This window comes from Gymnogyps californianus, chromosome 13, assembly GCF_018139145.2.
Source record: "Gymnogyps californianus isolate 813 chromosome 13, ASM1813914v2, whole genome shotgun sequence".
NCBI lineage: Eukaryota > Metazoa > Chordata > Aves > Accipitriformes > Cathartidae > Gymnogyps > Gymnogyps californianus.
This window is the reverse complement of record NC_059483.1, coordinates 503255-520808: the sequence shown is the minus strand read 5'-3', so window position 1 is coordinate 520808 and position 17554 is coordinate 503255. Positions and strand designations below refer to the sequence as shown.

The 17554-nt window shown below is 53.4% G+C and overlaps 1 protein-coding gene across 1 annotated transcript in view; it reads right to left on the bottom strand.

The window, feature by feature from the left end:
• Positions 1-17554, bottom strand: part of PLXND1 (plexin D1) — an 85952-nt gene that overhangs the window by 52283 nt on the left and 16115 nt on the right. The window contains exons 2-8 of the mRNA XM_050904541.1: positions 12641-12817; positions 9587-9718; positions 7697-7797; positions 6915-7044; positions 5368-5542; positions 3754-3862; positions 2629-2731 (exon numbers count right to left, since the gene is read on the bottom strand). Of these exons, the coding sequence (XP_050760498.1) occupies positions 2629-2731; positions 3754-3862; positions 5368-5542; positions 6915-7044; positions 7697-7797; positions 9587-9718; positions 12641-12817 (927 nt within the window). The remainder of the gene's footprint in view (positions 1-2628; positions 2732-3753; positions 3863-5367; positions 5543-6914; positions 7045-7696; positions 7798-9586; positions 9719-12640; positions 12818-17554) is intronic.

The following is a 17554-nucleotide window of genomic DNA, read 5'->3' as shown; positions in this document are numbered from 1 at the left end:
AATGCTGGGTGCCAGCACACGCGCAGGGGCAGGAGCGAGCTTGGACAGGGCAGGGACGCCCTGCCAGCTCGGAGGGACCGGGTGGCCATGGTCCCTCCACCCCCCGGCTCAGACTGCTCCCCGTCTGCAGTGCCATAGGCAATGCCACATCACCCTCGCCCCGCTCTCCGCTTGCTCCCGTGTCCCGGCACGTCCCCCGGGCTCATGCCGTGGAGATCCACCAGACCCGACGGTTGGCACACCAGGTCCCACAGCGACTCCAGCGCGGCGGGAGGCATCACCAACCGACAGCCACGGCCTCGGGTTTGGCTTTACAAGGGACTGTTTGGGTCTGGCCCCAAGAGGCTCCGTGTGAGAAGCCCCGTGCCCTCCCACCAGCGGCACGGGCACTGTAGCAGGGTTTTACCCCCACAGCGTCGGTTTTATGGCTTGTCCCCCCTCCAGGAGCCCTGTGCAGGGGAGGTGACAAGGCCAGGCTCTGCCTTGTGGGGCAGGGAACAAGGGGGCAGCAGGACTCGCAAGATCCGGTTCTCAAATCCTCCCTGGCATCTCCCTGGATGCAGCCTGGGAGGTACACCTGGGCTGAGCCAGGAAAACACACCGCTCCCTGCTCCGCTGGATAACTGCTCTTCCCCTGCCTTTCAAGAAGCAGCTACACTTAAGTGAAAGGACACAAATTATCTCAGGCAATTTTTGTGTTTGCCAGCCGAGTTGCAGGCTATGTGGAGCTTTGTCAAGGAAAAAGTCAATCCAATAATGCGGGACCTTCTTCAGAAGTCCTCTCGCAACCCAAGCTCTTCCTCTAGATTTAATGAGAAACACAACTCCTACCAGCCGTGACTAAAAACATTGATCAAGGACTAATCCATGGCGCTCCCCAGCCGCCCCCGCAGCCCTGATGTCACCCAGTGCCGCTGGCGGGGCTGACAGCCCCCGGAGCCCCTGCCCCGAGCAGCAGCCCCAGCGCCCGGGAGCACGTGCTGCACGAGCATCCGTGGCTCACAGCTCTCTGCGCCGTGAGGCCTCGTGCCCCGGCAGCCCGGCACGCTGCCAGACACCCGGCACAGCTCCCCGTGTCCCGGCACAGGGCAGATACTCCACCGCGCAGCCTCAGCACGTGGGTCCCACACCAGGAGCAGCCATCAGTGACAGTTTTCAAGTGACGAGCACCCATCCAGACAGCAAGAGAAAATGCCAGACACTTTCTGAGACCTGGGAAGCTGACAAAGCTGAGGGTGCTTCCTCAGACTGCCCGGTATGAGCCGCCCAGATACGCACAGGGAAGCACAACCGATCCAGACACACTTCTCAAGCCAGAGGACAGACCTGCGCTGCCGGGAGCTGTCACCCAGCTGCCACCCAGCAGGGACGGGAAACGTTTCCCAGGGTTTTACACTAGACACGACGGCGTGGAGCTGCGACGTGGTGGCCCCATCTCCATCCCCGTCCCCTGCGCCTGCAGCCGCCCACCTCCTCCCCGCTGGAGGGGAGCGGATGGCAGGGCCGGCCCCGGGGTCAGCCCGGGTGGTGAGGGTGGGACATCTGACACGGGGGCAAACTCCTGCCAGCAATGAGCACACAGAACGTTGGAAGAGCTGAGATGAGAGCAGAGCACCGGTGCTACAGGGATATTCAATTTACAGTGTAAAAGCTTGGCTTGGATCTACGGCAGATTGATTGCTAAAAAGCCAATTTTATTTAAATTAACTTCAATTTAAATTTCAGAAGCAGGAACACACTGAGCCTCTGGGTTATTAAAGCTGTAATTTGGAAAGGGGAGATTTTCTCCTTTAGACGAGCACCACCAGTGGTGCTCCAGCAACTCATTAACATACCACAACAGCCTAGTCAAAGCTAAACGAATTGTAAAGTATTGCTACGTTTATTGCATTACTCAAACCCAGGCGTCCCAGGATGCAAAGAAGTAGTGGCATTGCTCCAGACGTGAGAGGTGATGAAGAGTCAAGGGATGGAGCCCACTGAAGACACTAGAACAGCCGAATGCTTTAGCCAAGCTGCCAGCCTCCTCACACATACATGCCTCCAGGCATGGCACAGCACAGCACGGCACGGCACGGCATGGCTGCAGCTTACCTGCCCCGCATGCATCCCCCTCCTGGACACCAGCAGAGGAGGGTGCCCCAACTCCAGCCCAGGACAAGCCGTGGCCAGCAAGTGCCAGCCGCTGATAGAGGAGACGCAGAGCCTGCCAGGACGAGCGGCTGAGCCGGTGCTCGGCACCGGTGCCTGAAGACCCCCCAGGGTCACTAAATAAAGCGAGGATCAGCCTGGAGACCTCGAGGCGAGACGGTCTGATCCCGGCCTCAGCCCCACGCTCACCCGCACTGCGAACACGATGCATGCAGAGCAACGCTCCAGGGTGGCCCTTCAGCTCTCCATCTGCTGAGCCTTTGGAAGCGAGATGTGTATCACTGCATTTCCAACTGCAGAGACTCCCCAAGGCCAGGCAGCACGTCAGTGACACCGAGCAGCACCGTCCTCAGGTGTCCTCACCCGCTGCCAAACCCAGGCCATCTGCCTTCATCCCCGGGAGAAGAAGGAAAACAACAGCAACGGCACCGCGACGTGGGAAGGTCTCCCGAAGCAGCAAAGTCTGATGGGCCTTACCTTCATCTGCAGCGCGTCGTCACACTGCGAGTGGTTGGAGACACAGGTGTAGGTGGAGGGGCACCAGTGACACTTCCACCTGGTCGAGAGGCAGCTGGTGCATCTGAAACGGCAAAGGTGTGGTGAGAAAAGCAGACGTCAGGCGGCTCAGGGGAGCCCAACCTTCAGCCGTGCAACTGATCTTCACACGTTGTGCTCAGTCTTTAATGGTGCCCAGAAAAATCCATGGCAGGTGCTGGGTTTTCCTCTCCTCCTCTCCCTGGGAGCTGGCAGGGGACATGGGCAGAGCCCATCATCCCCTGTGCCGCTCCGAGGGCAGCTCCAGGGTGCCACCGCCTGCAGTGCCACTGCCTGGCCCCAGGCCACAGCAGACTGGGAGCCACCCTCCCCTACTTAGTGAAAAATGCTCTTTTCCCCCCCAAAACGCTCTTTCCCCCTGTCTGTCTCTCCAGGGAGCCAGGCACGCTTGCGCCTGACGAAGGCTCTCCCTCGCGGTTTGCACAGGGTGTGGGACCGCCGGCAGGCAGGACACGGGGATCCCTGCGGTCAGGCTCTGTTGTTACGCTCCTGAAAGGTGGATGAATTTCTGTGGGTGGCACCAGACCCTTCCTCTCCAGCCCACCGAGCTGATGAGGGGTACGCGGCTGCTCCCGCCCCGGGCTGGAAGGGGCGACAGAGCAGAGGGAACGCGTCCTTCCCTCCCTCACCGCCCCACAGCCCCCCAGGGATCGCCGGGGAGGCCGGCTCCGCTGCCTAAGGGTTAACAGAACAAGCTTTATGTAAAAATATTATTCACGTTTGAAAAAAACCCAACATGTCCAGATGGCTCGAGACGCTGCGAGGACCCTCCTTCGTAAATCCCTGGCAGCACAGCCCCTGCGCTCCTGCCAAATCCTGCCCAGGCCCCCAGCCGCCCCGCCGGCAGGGAGGCTGCGCTCCCCCATGAACCCCAGGCGGGGGGACCCCCGTCCGGCTGCGCGCGCGCACCCTCCCGGCTTCAAACCGCTCCATCTGCCTCCATCGCCCCGGTGCCACGCGGCCAGCGCGGCGCCACCCGCGCCCTGCCGCCGCCTGCCCGCCGCCTGCCCGCGGTGGCCCTGCTGCCTGCACACCGGGGTCACTTACGCTCTCTTCGGGTAAATGTTTCCAGTTCTTTTGCAATCGTAGATGGTGAAATTGGCCCGGATAATGTTTTTGCTGTTGACCCGGAGAGCAGTTTCGACGACCACGTGGTCTGAGAGAATCAAGCCAAAGAATATTGGGTTGCAAGAGCCTCTCGCTCGCGCTCATGCTTAGAAGACAAGACAGACCCTTGGGAAAACAAGGGCTAAATCTGATTTGTTTTCTCCAGGGCTTCCTCCGAGCTGCATTTCAGAGCTTGGACCATTCATCTTTTGCCCTCTGACTTTCAGCTCTTCCCTCTTAAATCAACGCTTTACATCACCCTCACCAGAAAAGAACATTGCGACTTTCAGCAGAAAATTCCAGCGTGTTGTGCAAGCGTTAATTAGCAGAGTTAATTACTGTCTTCGCTTACAGTTGGTGCTAAATGATATTTTTAAAAAAATGTGGTAATTAAAACATGTTACTTATCATGTTTTAAAACTCCGCTCACTTTCCCCCTGACAACAAACCCGCAGAGAAGAGTGGAAATCCCTTTTTTGGCTACTTAACACACTATACTAACTCCCCCTCCCCCCGAAATTGCTTAATTTTTTTTTTCTTTGCAATTTTGCCATATAAGCACCAGGGACAAGAGACAATGCCTCTTTCAGAATATGTACAATAAATCAGCGCCCTGGATTCCAGAAATTCATTTGGACATTGCCGTAACCAACAATACAGAACAGTTAATGATCTCCCATTCTTTGGATAGCTAGGGAGAAAAACAATGCAGCTTTATAAACTTGCCTATGACAAGTGGGATTTTCAAAAGGACTGGCTAATTCTTCTCCTACTGAAGTCAGCCATCTTCAATTGAGCATTCACTCCAGGCTTGAAAGATGAAAATTTAACAAGAACTCAAGTCTGGAATGAAGCATCGAACTTCTCAGAAGGAGCTATAAACTGGGGCTGTCTCCATCGCTACGTGGCCAGTATCAGATCTGGTCAGCTCGGCCGCCAAGGCTCGGCTGACTTCAACCAGATCTGCAGGTGCTTGTCACCTCCGGAACACAGCTCCATGGAGCCTCAAGATGGGCATCCCGTTTGGTACCATCTGAAAACAGGGGGATACTAGAAGACCTCAGTCTGGCTTTTGACTGCATAAATGGGATTAAGAGTTTCTGAGCTGCCTTTAGGTACGCACTTGCTCTTCTTCCAGAACTTCTCCTGAAAGGTAGCGCATGTTCGGGAGGAAAATTAAACAAAAGCAGTTGAAAATAGCAATACAAGTAGCAACATTATTTCCCCAGGGCTAAAACATTTTTGTTTTAGTACTTACTCAATCTAAAGCAGAAGCTCTAACCAGATAAATATTAATAAAGTATGTACATGAACTGGCTTTTAAATTCTGATGTTAAAACAAAAATTGATATAATTGAAATACTGTCAATTCATGTTAAGATGGTGGAACTCCTACGCTTTAATGTCATATGCCCTATAAACCAGAAGCAGCTTGGGTCTTTTTTTCCCTGTATGCATTATCTGCACATACAATCGGAAAAAGAAAAAAAGCCCATGAAAAATTATGTCCACAAAAGTGGTTAGAATGAACCGAGCTTGTTTTCCTCTACATACCTTGGTCGTCTGGAAACGCTGGATATTTCTCACGTGGAAGTAAACTGCAATAAATAAATTGGTTTACATAATCTCCAGCAACTCTGGCTACCGTGTGGATATTATTTCCATAGTCACATGAAATATTTGTTCCATTCAGGTTCGGGATAGTCCCATTTATTTGTATTATCAGGGCCTAAATTGGACAAAAAAATAAATCTGTTATTATCACAGAAAATTATATTTAGAATTTGTCGATGTTTTACAAGCTTTTCATAGGCTAGCGACTCCAAAACAAGTCCACAGATCGCCGTTTTCTTTCATTTTATGCACTTTGAACTCTGAAAGCCATCCAAATACAAAACCTTGCTTCAGTAGCAAGAGCTCTGTCACCACGAACTCCAAGAACTGTAGCTGGCATGAAAACCCAGCCCAGGGCTTCCTTGGGAGACCGCTTGGAGGAAGCAGGACGCACAGGCTAAGCCCTCCCCAGGCTGTCCTCGACCCACGCTGCCTGCACAAGCCCTGCCTGTCCCGCTCCCCCAGCCTCCTGGGCTGGGCTCCTCTGCCTGCCTGCCTGCCTCCCAAAGCTCTGGGGAGGGAGGAGGAGGAGAAGGAAGAAGAGCAGAATAAAATTAACCCCAGCTTCTGAGTGCCTGAACCTCCCGGCTTGCACCAGTCCGTACCAGGGACTGGTGACGGGAGGTGTCGAGCTGGCGGGAGCCTGCTGGGAGGGCTGCGGGGGGCCGGCCACAAGCCAGCATCCTCCACCCGCACACAAGGGCCGAGCCAGCTGCAGGGGTTTCCTTCTGCCATCAGCCTCCGAGGGGAAGGGACGGGAAGTTTTGCAGAAGGGGAATGCTTTTGAGGAGGGCGACTCAGGAAAAGGCGCAGCGCACCTGCTTGGCTGGCTTCCCCCCGCCGTCAGCAGGGTGAATCCCTGGGGACCCCAGCCCATCGCTCCTGTGCGGCAGAAGTGGAGCCGGACTGGTGCTAGGGTCCCGTGGGATCCCTCTCTCCAGCTCTGGTCTGGGCTCTGCCCCAGCCGCTGCCTGTTTATGAGCGACTTCCCCATGTTAGGGCTGGTCAGGAACTTTGGCACAGAGAGATTTTTGCCATTGGGAGAGCGTCCGTCTTTAAACAAAAAATATTTTGATGAAACCATTTAAAATATAATTAAAATATTGTTAAAAATAGCAACAATACAAAACCAGAAAAATGAGTTGATTTAGCTGTCTGCAGCTGACCTTCTGTATTTTGAAATTTTGCAAATCTCTCCAGTGTGTTTAGCGTACCAGCTTTAGAAGTCCTGTTCACCCACAGGCTCAGCAGCTGGCGTCCTGCTGGCTTCCAGGGTGTCGAGGCGCAGGTCACCTCCAGGCACTTTTGAGAACCTTGGCCTGACTCGGTAGCGTACAACAGAGCTCAGCATTCCCACGACCCATATCCGAGCCGCGTGGAGCTGTGCTGCTACACTAGAGGAGCATGGATATTTATCAGCCCTGAGAGCAGGTAACAACTCTACGGGATGCTGCACGTGATTAATTTCGTATTCACATCAAACGCACCGGGTTCTCTTTGTCGATATTAATCTCGGGCTCCAAGATGGTCATGGAAGGGCACTGCTGCACTCCTTCACTTGCACTCGCCCAGAAGTTGGCCCCTGTGAAGTTCGTGCACTCGTGCTGCAGAGAACACCTGCAACGAACAGGGGAACAATTTGTGGTTGATTATTTTTAAAACAGGTGATAAAAATGTTGACTTGTGAGGGAAGATCCTGAGAAAATTCTGTGCCTACATCTTTTTCCTCCATCCATGCAGCTAAGCCTAAAGCTTTGCTGCTATATTTAAAGTGTCTGGTTGCCACAATAAGAGCACGTACTCGCACCAGCATCAACGGGGCACCAGGATTCAGGGTAAGTGAGAGCAGGCCAGGCTGAACCCAAAACTGAAGAGGAGAAGGTGACATTTTGTCCAACTTCTTCAGTTTGTAAACGCGGAGCCTAATTTTGTAAATCCCTTTTTGAGTGTTCATTGTCTCCTACTCATAAATGAAAATTGCAAGAGCAAAAGACGTTCTTTAACAGGGTGTTGGCTCTCTCAGTCCCATGGTTGGATGCCTGCAAGATATTCTTTGCACTGGCAGCTGACTGCAGCATAACAATGCTGCTACAGTTAAATCCTGGCTCTGAAGAGCATCCCAACCGTTTGAGACCAGATGCAATTGTTTTTAAAAGCACGAATTTCATAAGAAATGGACAAAGACTAATGGTAGTGTAACTGTGTGCAAATGTAAAAGGCACCAGAAATTCCTGCCCGCCAAAGCACACTAGGACACAACCAGTCCTACCTGGTCTCCATCGTGCACCACCCGCAGTAAGCGTCAGCGGCGGCCAGGCACTCCGTGCACGTCGAGTACTGGTTGCAGGCAGCCACCTTCACCCGCGTCATCTGCACGACAACAGCACAACTGCTTCCAAATGTTTTACAACACCACAGAAACACTCAACCCGACCAGGATGCACCAGTATGGCCACGTGTAGCTAGTGACAAGACACCAGCATCTCAAACTACTTTACCCGTTAGCCTGGACCGAGCCTTACAGAACGGACAACGAAGAGCGGACCCTGGCACCGTCACTCTCCATCCCACACCGCTCAGAGGTGGGTGCTCCGTGTACAACCAGCCCGCATGGGGACCAGCGCAGGCAGCTGCCCGCTGCCCAGCCACGTGCCCCAGGGCAGGTAAGGACACCCAAGGGACGGGGCTTGCTGCCGCCGGCATAGTCACCCCATGGGGTGCGCGGCAGCGCTGAGCTGAGCTGAGCTGCTCCTTTTCAGCCGGCACCTTGGCAATAGATGTGTGACGGTCAGGCTACAGAGCACGACACCACACTTCTCTGATGCATCAGATGGAGACGGTTTCACAGCCTGTCCCTCCCTGCGAAAAGCTCTCACTCAGACCTGCAGAAAGCTCCTTTCTAGACAGAGCTGAACGCTATCTGGCTATTTACAAAATGACCAGAAAGCAACACCACTCTGGAAACTTTAATTTGTAAAGAAATCAAAGTACCTCTGGGGACTTGCTCGGCAGGAGCAGTTGGAGGGAAAGCATGTGTTGGTTTCTGCTTTTTCCTCTCTCGATTTCTAAACATTTGGGAAGGAAAACTGAGTCGTTTGGTACAGCGGGGACTGACAACGCGAGGTGCTGAGAGCCCTGAGCTCCCACCAGGTGAGCGCACCTCGGACCACGGGCCCCTTGGCCTGACCCCCGCTTTACTCGCAGCACTTCGCTGCTCCCCAGCCCTGCGGTGCTCAGCACCCCCCCACCCCAACCCCGTCAAGCTCCTGGGGAGCTTCCCAGGATGCTAATTCCACCAAAGAAAAATCAACTCATCTGGTTTATTGGAAAAGAAACAGACAGAGGAGAGCACCACAAGTGCTGCGCTGGGTGTTTGATCAAGCCTGGAAGAGGTGCACAGCCCAGCCTGGGAGCTGAGATGAGACAGTCTGAAACATCAGCTAAAGAGGCACCCCGGGAGGGTTCTGCGAAATGATAATGACCAATCTGCAGGGAATTAGGGCTTGGAAAATATAAATGCAACATATAACATTTGTGGTTGTGCATCTGTTTTGACAGATTAAAATGTAATTCGGGACAAACCACCAGCGCCTGGAGCGCTCAGCTCTCATCTTCCTCCTCTGCTCACTTGACGGAGATGAGACTGTTTCTACCTGCTGCGGCATTCCCGGTCTCCACAGAGAGCCCTCCTCCCATCCAGCCCTCCTGCCAGCCAGCCTGAGCAGAAACCTCCCCCAAGGATCATTTCTGACAGGCAGACTTTTTGTCTGTAGGATCTCCTAAAAGCCTCCTTAAAGACTGTGTACCGTAATTTTCGGGTTTCTATACAGGAACAACCTGTGCTTATTTCTGCAATCCTGTAAGTGGGATTGGTTTCGTTATCTTTCACTCTTCTTTTTACTTGGCCACCACAAAGACCAGAAAGCCTGACAAGCCAGTCTGCTCGGTGTGATCCCCACCCTGCGCAGAAGAATGGACAGGCACAGGTACCCCCCCGGAAAGCCCTGTGACACCCCAGCCAAAGCTCTGAACTTCTTGGCTCTGCCCATTAATGTTAAAGCCAATTTTATTGTCCCTTCCTGCTCCCAGCTTAGTGCTGAACGCTAAATCAAATGCATGATGCTCAAAGGACTATTTTGCTGAAGACCAAAGATCTCACCTGATAGGAGGTCATCAGATAGAGGTAGGTGGAATCAGAAGGGTCAAACTGCATGATGGGGTGGACAGGTTCTCCGTAAGCCACCGAAATGGATCTTCTGCTAATAACCTTCATGGTACTGTCCAGATTAATCTGTAGTGAGAAGAAGCCACTCACTGAGACCATTTTTCAAACACTATGGGGAGAAGATTATTTTTCCTCGGTTATAAACAAGACTCAAAGTGGTATCTAATGGTGTTCCACATTTTCAAGCGCTGTAAATCTCTACACACTTTGCAGGCTGCACACACAGAGCTTTACTGAAAAGCCAGCTCTGTGCCACAGGGAAGGCACTGAGTGGTCCAGAAAGCCCAGGCCACGGCCAGGAGCCCCACTCAGTGATGAACAACCCTCGCAGCCCTTGGTCCCACTGTTTAAAGCCCTCCGCTTGAGAGGCTGCCTGGAAAACTTCTAGTCTAAGGCTCTACCCACTGCACGGCTCGACTGCACGGTTGTTTCCAGCAGGCCACAGAAGTGTTACTCTGGCTTTACCCTAATGTAAGTGGCACCAGCCTTCAGCCCTCATTACATACATATGTGCATTTCTGTTACAAAGAACATTGCATTTCCAAAGCTTAATAAAAAACCAGTGAAAATCAGCACCAGGGCTGTACAACACGGCATCCCCTGCTCCCTGCATATTTGAAAAATAAGTGTTGTCATTCCTGGCCAAAAGAAGCTTTTATCTCTGCTAACTCCAGAAGACCATGGCAGCTGCCGCAAGAAAGCCGAATCCTACCTTGCCTCATGAATCACCAGCTGAAGCGCTGGCAGTGATGGAAGAGGCTGCAAAGCATCAGTGTGCCTTTCAGATCTCAGAATGTCTTGGCATTTGACTTGAAAACTCAGCAAATTAAATGTGGCATTGCTGAGAGGAAATAACAATAGGGCTACACAATTTCGCGTGACAGTCACTTTTCAGCTTAAAACAGAAAGGGAGCGAGGAAAATTTCTACCTCCTTACTAGCAAGGGAAGGCAGTAATTGTAAGGACCAAGCGTGCCTCTGCTCTCTAAAGTCTGGATTAATTAATTAACATAGGATTAATTAATTCTTACACTGGAGCAGCACCGACATGTCCTAGTAAGATAGCACAAGCTCAAAGCAGAGGGCTTCCCTCTGCTAAGAACCATATGCAAGCACTGCAAGCTACTATGCAGAAAAAGAAGGGAACTATCATTATCCCCATTTTAAAAGCTGGCTATCCAGAAGCTAAATAATTTGCCTGGGATCACCCAAGACGTCCACGAACCGAGTCCCAGCGCCCTCCACTTTGGCTTTGCGATCGTCCTCTCTCCCTTCTTGCTGAGATTTGCTCTACGCTTGGCTGTTTCTAGGCGCCTGTCCCTAGGTCCTTCTGCCTCCTGGGCTCCTTCGCCCTATGCTTTCACTGCGCAGACACTTTCCCTGGATCCCCATGAGCTGCGGGCCCCCGGGGGAGAGCCACCACAGCAGCGCAGAGGGGCAGAGACCACCAGTCCTCTCACTGGAGCAGGGTCAGGGTGTGCTGGAGGACATGCGCTGCACTGGCACTGGTGAGAGCAGAGTGGGCTGAAGTTCTGGGTAACCCCACCACAGCACCTTGTCTACAGGCTTCCAGACCCGGACACGTGGGGACTCGCCAGAACAGACCCTTCCCACCCCCCGACTCCTTCGAGGGCATTGCACCCTGGCACACCTTGCCCCGGCCACCGCTTCCCAAGTGCTGTCTTTCCTCTAATGACTGCTGGACGTGGCACTGATAAAGGCCCTCACGAAATGCCCGTCTGCAGCCTATCTGATTAATTCCCCATACATACCCCTGGCAGCCCTAATTGCTGCTGGCAGGAGCTGGTCGAGCACTATTTCTGCCCCTTTGCTGTCTTTTCTCAGGCAGCAAATCTGAATGATAACTCACGCAAAGTATCTTGTATCCCGTGCCAAATAACAAGGAGCCCCGAAGGTAAAAGGGCTTCTGGTTATGCAGCTGTGTTGTAGAATTAGATTAGAGCTATCTGAGCAAATTATCCCAGCAAAGGGTAGCCAGGAGCCTCTCCCTAATGGAGGCGCAGCAGATAAGGCAGCTTTCTCTGAGATGATAATGGAAGCAGAGCTGTTAATACTGTGTGAACAGGGGCCGCGCTGCGTGTGGCATGTGCCTCTCCAGCCCAGTGCACCTGGCCGGGGTGCCAGTTTCCTCCCACCCTCGTGAACTACCTGCCCCTGCGGGCAAAAATCAAAGCAGTGAGTTTCTTTGTGATCATTCCCACATTTCTGCCAGGAGCTCTTGGACGCAAGGGAAGAGAATGGATCAGTTTTCTTCTCTCCAAGCATTTTGATCCAATATTCCACATTATGCATCACTCACCCCAGGCTGAGACAAAGCAGGTATCAGCCCTGTCTCTGCTCCAGGGCTTTTTTTCCCTCTCCTCTATGGACTTTTGATGCTGAGAGTACACCAAACTGTTGTGGCTGGCTGGAATCAAAACTTTCTCTGGCAAACTTCAAGCACTAAAGTTACTGAAACCTTGGCCTTGCATCTTGGCTCCAGAGCCAGGGTATTGCATTGCCCTACATTGCCTCTGGCACATTATTTAAAACAGATACTCCATCAGATGCATGGATTCACACCTGCTTTGAGCTCAGCTGTGATGAAGCATCTCTTGGTGATTCCCCCATCTACATGGAGCCTTCAAAAGCCATCAGCTCGGAGGGAGAATTTACTAGAAGAGCTGCTAATAACTAAACGCTGCCCAGTAACATTTCCAGCATAGGGTTCATCAAGAACATCCTCCTCGCATGGCAGCCTTGAACAATAATTAACGGCCACCAGTCACCAGGCAGCGTGTATCACTGTACAGATTATGGCAGCACCCAATTACTTCTTCATTGCCAAACGAAAGCAGGTGCTCAGACAAACTCAACAACAGACATTGTCCTCTGTGCAAACCAGAGGCGCTGGAAGGGGAAGCCCCGCCGCCCTCCCTGTCCCCCCAGCCCTGCCTCCCCCGCGCTGGTGCTGCCGGGCTCCACTTGCCTTCAGGAGTCCTCCGCTGGCAGTGCCCAGGAACACAACGGTGTAGTTATTGACGCTGGCCACCGCCACCGCGGTCAGGCCGCTGTAGGTGAACACGGGGGTCGCTGTGACGGGGTTGACGATGGCCAGCGGGTGCTGAAGGTGCGCCGCTCCACAGTCCAGCTGCTCCGGCTGCAGCTGCGGAGAGACACGCATGTCAAGGGGCTGCAGCGAACACCAGCAGGTCCCCCCCGCCATCACCACCTCGGGCTCAGCGTGGACAAACTGCTGACGGCCCTGCTGTGCCCAGGGAAAGCTCCTCACTACCGGGTCACGGAATAGGAAAATGTAACTGGTTCATACGGGAGCACAGAGCTGTAATAGAGCCTCCTTTGTGCTTGCCAGATCTACCCTCAGAGCCAAATCCAGACCAGGCTTTGCTGGAGATGAGCTGTCAGAGGAGCTCTGCCCTTGCCCATGCTACGGGCAGGATCAGAGCAGCACTGGGATCGCTGCTGGAGCCATCCAGGTGCAGGGCACCCCAGGAGGGCACCCTCCAGCCAAAGGCCCATTTACTTTAGCAGCACCCTCACCTCAACACAAAGGTCTGGTGCGACAGTAAAAGGGGACAAGGGGGCTCCTTGCCCCGCTCTCCCACCAAAGCAGTCAGAGGTCTCTTCTCCGGCACGGCGCTGGAAGCCCCTCGCCGGCGGGGGCTGTGCCGCAGGGGAGGTTTCTCAGCCCGCTGAAGACGAGCCCTCGCCAGCGGCCGCCTGCCCTCGCAGAGGCGGTGGCTCTGCCCGCGGAGGGCTGGTCCTGCGTGCCGCCCCAGCGCTGCGATGGGTCCCCCTTCCCACGGGTCAGCGCTGGGGATCGGCGCTGGGGATCAGCGCTCCGGAGCGCACGGAGCTGCGCTCAGCTGGGGCGGCTGCAAGCCCAGCAGCCATCTCCGGCTCCTTCCTTCTCAAACAAAAGGCGAAGCAAAAGGTTTCTCCAATAAAAGAACTCAAAATACTACTTCCCTGCAAGTAAGTGAGGAAGTGACTGAGAACAGAGCCAAGCCTGGGGGGGAAGCTTGCTGGCGACTCTCAGGACTGTAAATCCTGGCTCTGATCTTGCTGCTACTGCAGACAACAGCAAAATTTCCACTGGTCTTCCACTGCGATGGGATGGGATGGGATGGGATGGGATGGGATGGGATGGGACGGGATGCAGGAGCTGCCGAGCGGGAGGAGGCACCACGCTGTGGGACACGGAGGGAAGAGCAGTGGCTGCAAAACTCTGCCCAGAAACGCTGGAGCCACAGCCTCAGCCCGCAGCCGCTCGCCATGCCCTGGGGAGCAAGTACAGCTGTGCCCTGTGCCCAAGACCACAAGATGTTCATTATTCGCCTCTGGCTCCCGCTTTCAAGCTGTTCCTCGAAGCTCTGGAACTGCCTTTGCCACAGAAAAGTTAAATTCAGGACAGCAGGATGGCAGGCGCTGCAGCTGGAGCAGGCGGCCGGCTCCGGCAGGAACAGCGCGGTGAGCGGCACTGCAGGGGCTGGCCCCGGCGGACGAGCCGCCCCGCGCGAGGCCTGGCAACCGGGGGCACGAGGCCGGCATCAAGGCTCCCATGTCGACTCGCTCTCAGGTGCCAAGGGGCGAAGGCAGAGGACAACTGTTAAGGACTCCTCGCCTGTGAGCCTTGTCTGTGAGCAGGCATTTGGCTCATTTGGCCCAAAGCAAGACAACAGACTTTACTATCCTGTGCTAAATTAATTAGCACAGTTGCTGCATGACAGCAGCATTTGAAAACAGGACTGATGCCTCGTATTCCTCCTACCCTGCCGAGACGCACCCAAGATTTATGACCACTCTCACCCTGAATCCTCTGAGACTCCTTAGAATTTCTGCTCAGACAATGTGGATGGATTCAACAACGTCTGAACACCACAACAGTCTCGCTGCCGACAATTTACCTGCTGACACTCCTGCAGCAGCTTTTATGAAGTGCTGTGGGTGCAGCCGAAGCTGTTCAAATGATGGGCATGTTTCAAGGGCCATTACCACATCATCTACAGTGTCATTTCAGGCTCATCTTAGGAGAAGCCGCAATTGTGCTGTCACCCTTCCCGGGTGTGGGCATGCAGCTGCAGGGCTGATGTGCCGACAACTCCGGGTATTTGCAGGCTGCCTGAAAGCACACCAAATTAAGGCTCTGACTGTGGGAAGTGCTTATACAAAACTCTAGACAAGAGACCGCTGGCGGACTGTAACCCACACCCCTAAAACTAAGCACATTTTACACCTTACTGAACTCAGCCATAACATAGATATTCCTTCCAAAATAATCGTCAGGAGTACTAATTTAAGCAGAACAAATGCAGAGATTTGAGGCTGTATCTGTTAAGAAACTGGACCACGTGCTTCCACCAGGCAGCAGAAGTTGACAACCAGCACAGTCCCTCCTCCCTGGGCTGAGTGCACCAGGGCCTGTATTTTAATTCCCTTATTATCGTTATTATTTCATTAATGGAACCAGACTAAATCTTCAGCTCTCCTCTCTCTCCAGACGGTTTACAAGATTAGGCAAATCTTCAGGCTTTGCAGCAAGAGCGTGAGAGCCGGGCAGGACCACCCCTCCGCTCTGACCCCGGTTTGGGGTGCACCTCCCGCCTCGTGCCTGTCTGCCCTCCTGGCCACGACCACATGTCTTGGGTTGGTGCCACACTACAGCAACACACCCCTGGACAAAAACAGGGAAGAAACTTGCTAAAACTCAAAATGTATGCGAAGCAACTGGGCTGTGTCTCCAGGAGCGAGGGATGGCGTCACCTTGCAGGTGGGAGGAAAGAAGCCCCTGCCAGACCACCACAGGGCTGGCAACCTCTCTGCAGCGGCCAGGGCCGGTCCGTGGTGGGGCAGTCGGTGTGGGGACCGCAGGCCGTGGCACTGCTCCCTCCTCTTTGCGTGGGAGAAGCCAGCAGCAAACCCCGCCGGGCTGGGTGTGCGCTGTAGGTGCCAGCCAGTTCTCGGTCTTTTGTAGCAGCTGGTCAGCAAACAGCACTGGCTTCCTGAGTACCTGCTCCCGTCACAGGCCCACAGCATCCTCTGCACAATGGCACACACAGCAGACAATTCCCCTGATCTGCGGAATGGCTTGTGCCTCTGACCGGAGGGAGCGCACCACTGCAGACACATCCAGGGCTCATTTCCCTGCTGCTGGACCAGCGCAAGCGTGCTGCCGCAAACGGCAGACTGGGTCCTTTCCACGAAACCACACTGATCTCGGTCCCCTGTGCCCCAGCAGACACCAGACCCCATGTCCGCTGCTGCTGCCGGTCGCGTCAGACGTGAATTAACAAAGACTGATTTGAAAAACTTCCTCTGCTAAAGCGAGTGCCAAGCAGAAGGCAACACGCTCGGAGCTGCAGCTCGGTTCACATGGGACCGAGACGAAAGGATCAAGTGTTGTGGATGCTAGCGACTTTGCTAAATGCATTTTGCAGTTTTACGGCATTTCATTCTATTAAGAAACAAAATCGCAGCCCAAATTCTTAAGTGTGTATGTTTCCCCCTGTAACTGGGCAACACAACTTTTTTATACCATACAAAGGATACGGCAAGCCATTCATGTTTCTGATTTAATGGTCCCTTCCATTCACAGCCAGACCTTTAGAAATGCACTTGGGTTTATTTATTTGTCTTGGGGATGATTATCTCTAGCCCCTCTTCATTACTCTTTACCAATATTAGCCACCTGAAGCTCACAAGGCTCCTTGCTGCTGGGAAACTGAGGCACAGAGGCACCTCAGGCCGCCTGGGAGCCCAAGGGATGCTCAGCACCTCATCTCCGCAGCAGCTGCCCGGGGAGTCGGTACTGGCATTTGTCTGCCGGCTGCTTCGCCGCCTCCCAGCCCGAGGGACGCAGCCCTTTCTTCTCACAGGTGGCCGAAATCACGGGAAGTTCCTTATCTGCTGCGCCTGCCTGCTTATAAATCACGCATTTCAGAGCTAATATCAGCGCAAAGTGTTTTCCATGGTAAACAGGATGTAACGATTCTAACGCAGGCCAAGCTTTATTTTGGCCGCATACATCCTTCCTCTGAAACACCTTTCTTCAAATGACATCAGCTCTTCCGACGGACGGGCAGGAGGAGACATATGGTGTTTCCCTCTCTCAGGTCCCAGAGTGGGGTGACACACTGTGCTGCTGCTGTCTGTACACCACAGCACTGAGGGGACATCGTAACTCTGTCACGTTATGGTAAACAGGATACAGCCAAGTTACATCCTTCTGCAGGCACCAGGCAATCACCGCAGCTTGGGAAATCGCATGTAAAGGTTGTGCTAAAAGGCTTTCTCCATGCAGAATGGGTTAAATCTCGCTCCATCTTAAATCAAACTGCCCTACCCTGAAGCGGGGAAAGCATAAACTTCAAGTTTTCTTCCAAAACCAATCTCTTTCTATCATCTGCATTTTAAAACAACCCCGTGGGCATTTACTGTATTGCCACTATTTTGCTGCTACACACTCTGGATACTCAGTAACTCGTGGAAATATTGGGTGAGTCTAGATTCGAATCCTTCTGCACCCAAAACATTTGACTCTGCCACTTTGACGCTAATGAAGAGCCACCTCGGGTGCAAGCTGGAGACATCCCACAGCCAGCACCGGCTGAGCAGCGTTGCCGTCACCCCGCACACTTGCAAGGAGGGCGTACTCAGTATTTCTGCAAAATTTCACAAGTGATGCAAATTAATTCAAAGGAAGGAGCCACATCTAAGAGGAGGGTTAGTCAGATTAACCCCTGAGCGTGACTGCAAAAACAAAGTGGGACAGAGATAAAAGATTTCCAGCCACATCAGAGCTCAAGAGTTCAGCTATTTTCACGGTGCGAGTTCAGTTCTTTATCCCAGGCCTAAAAGGAGCAGAAAAAGCAATTTCCCAGAA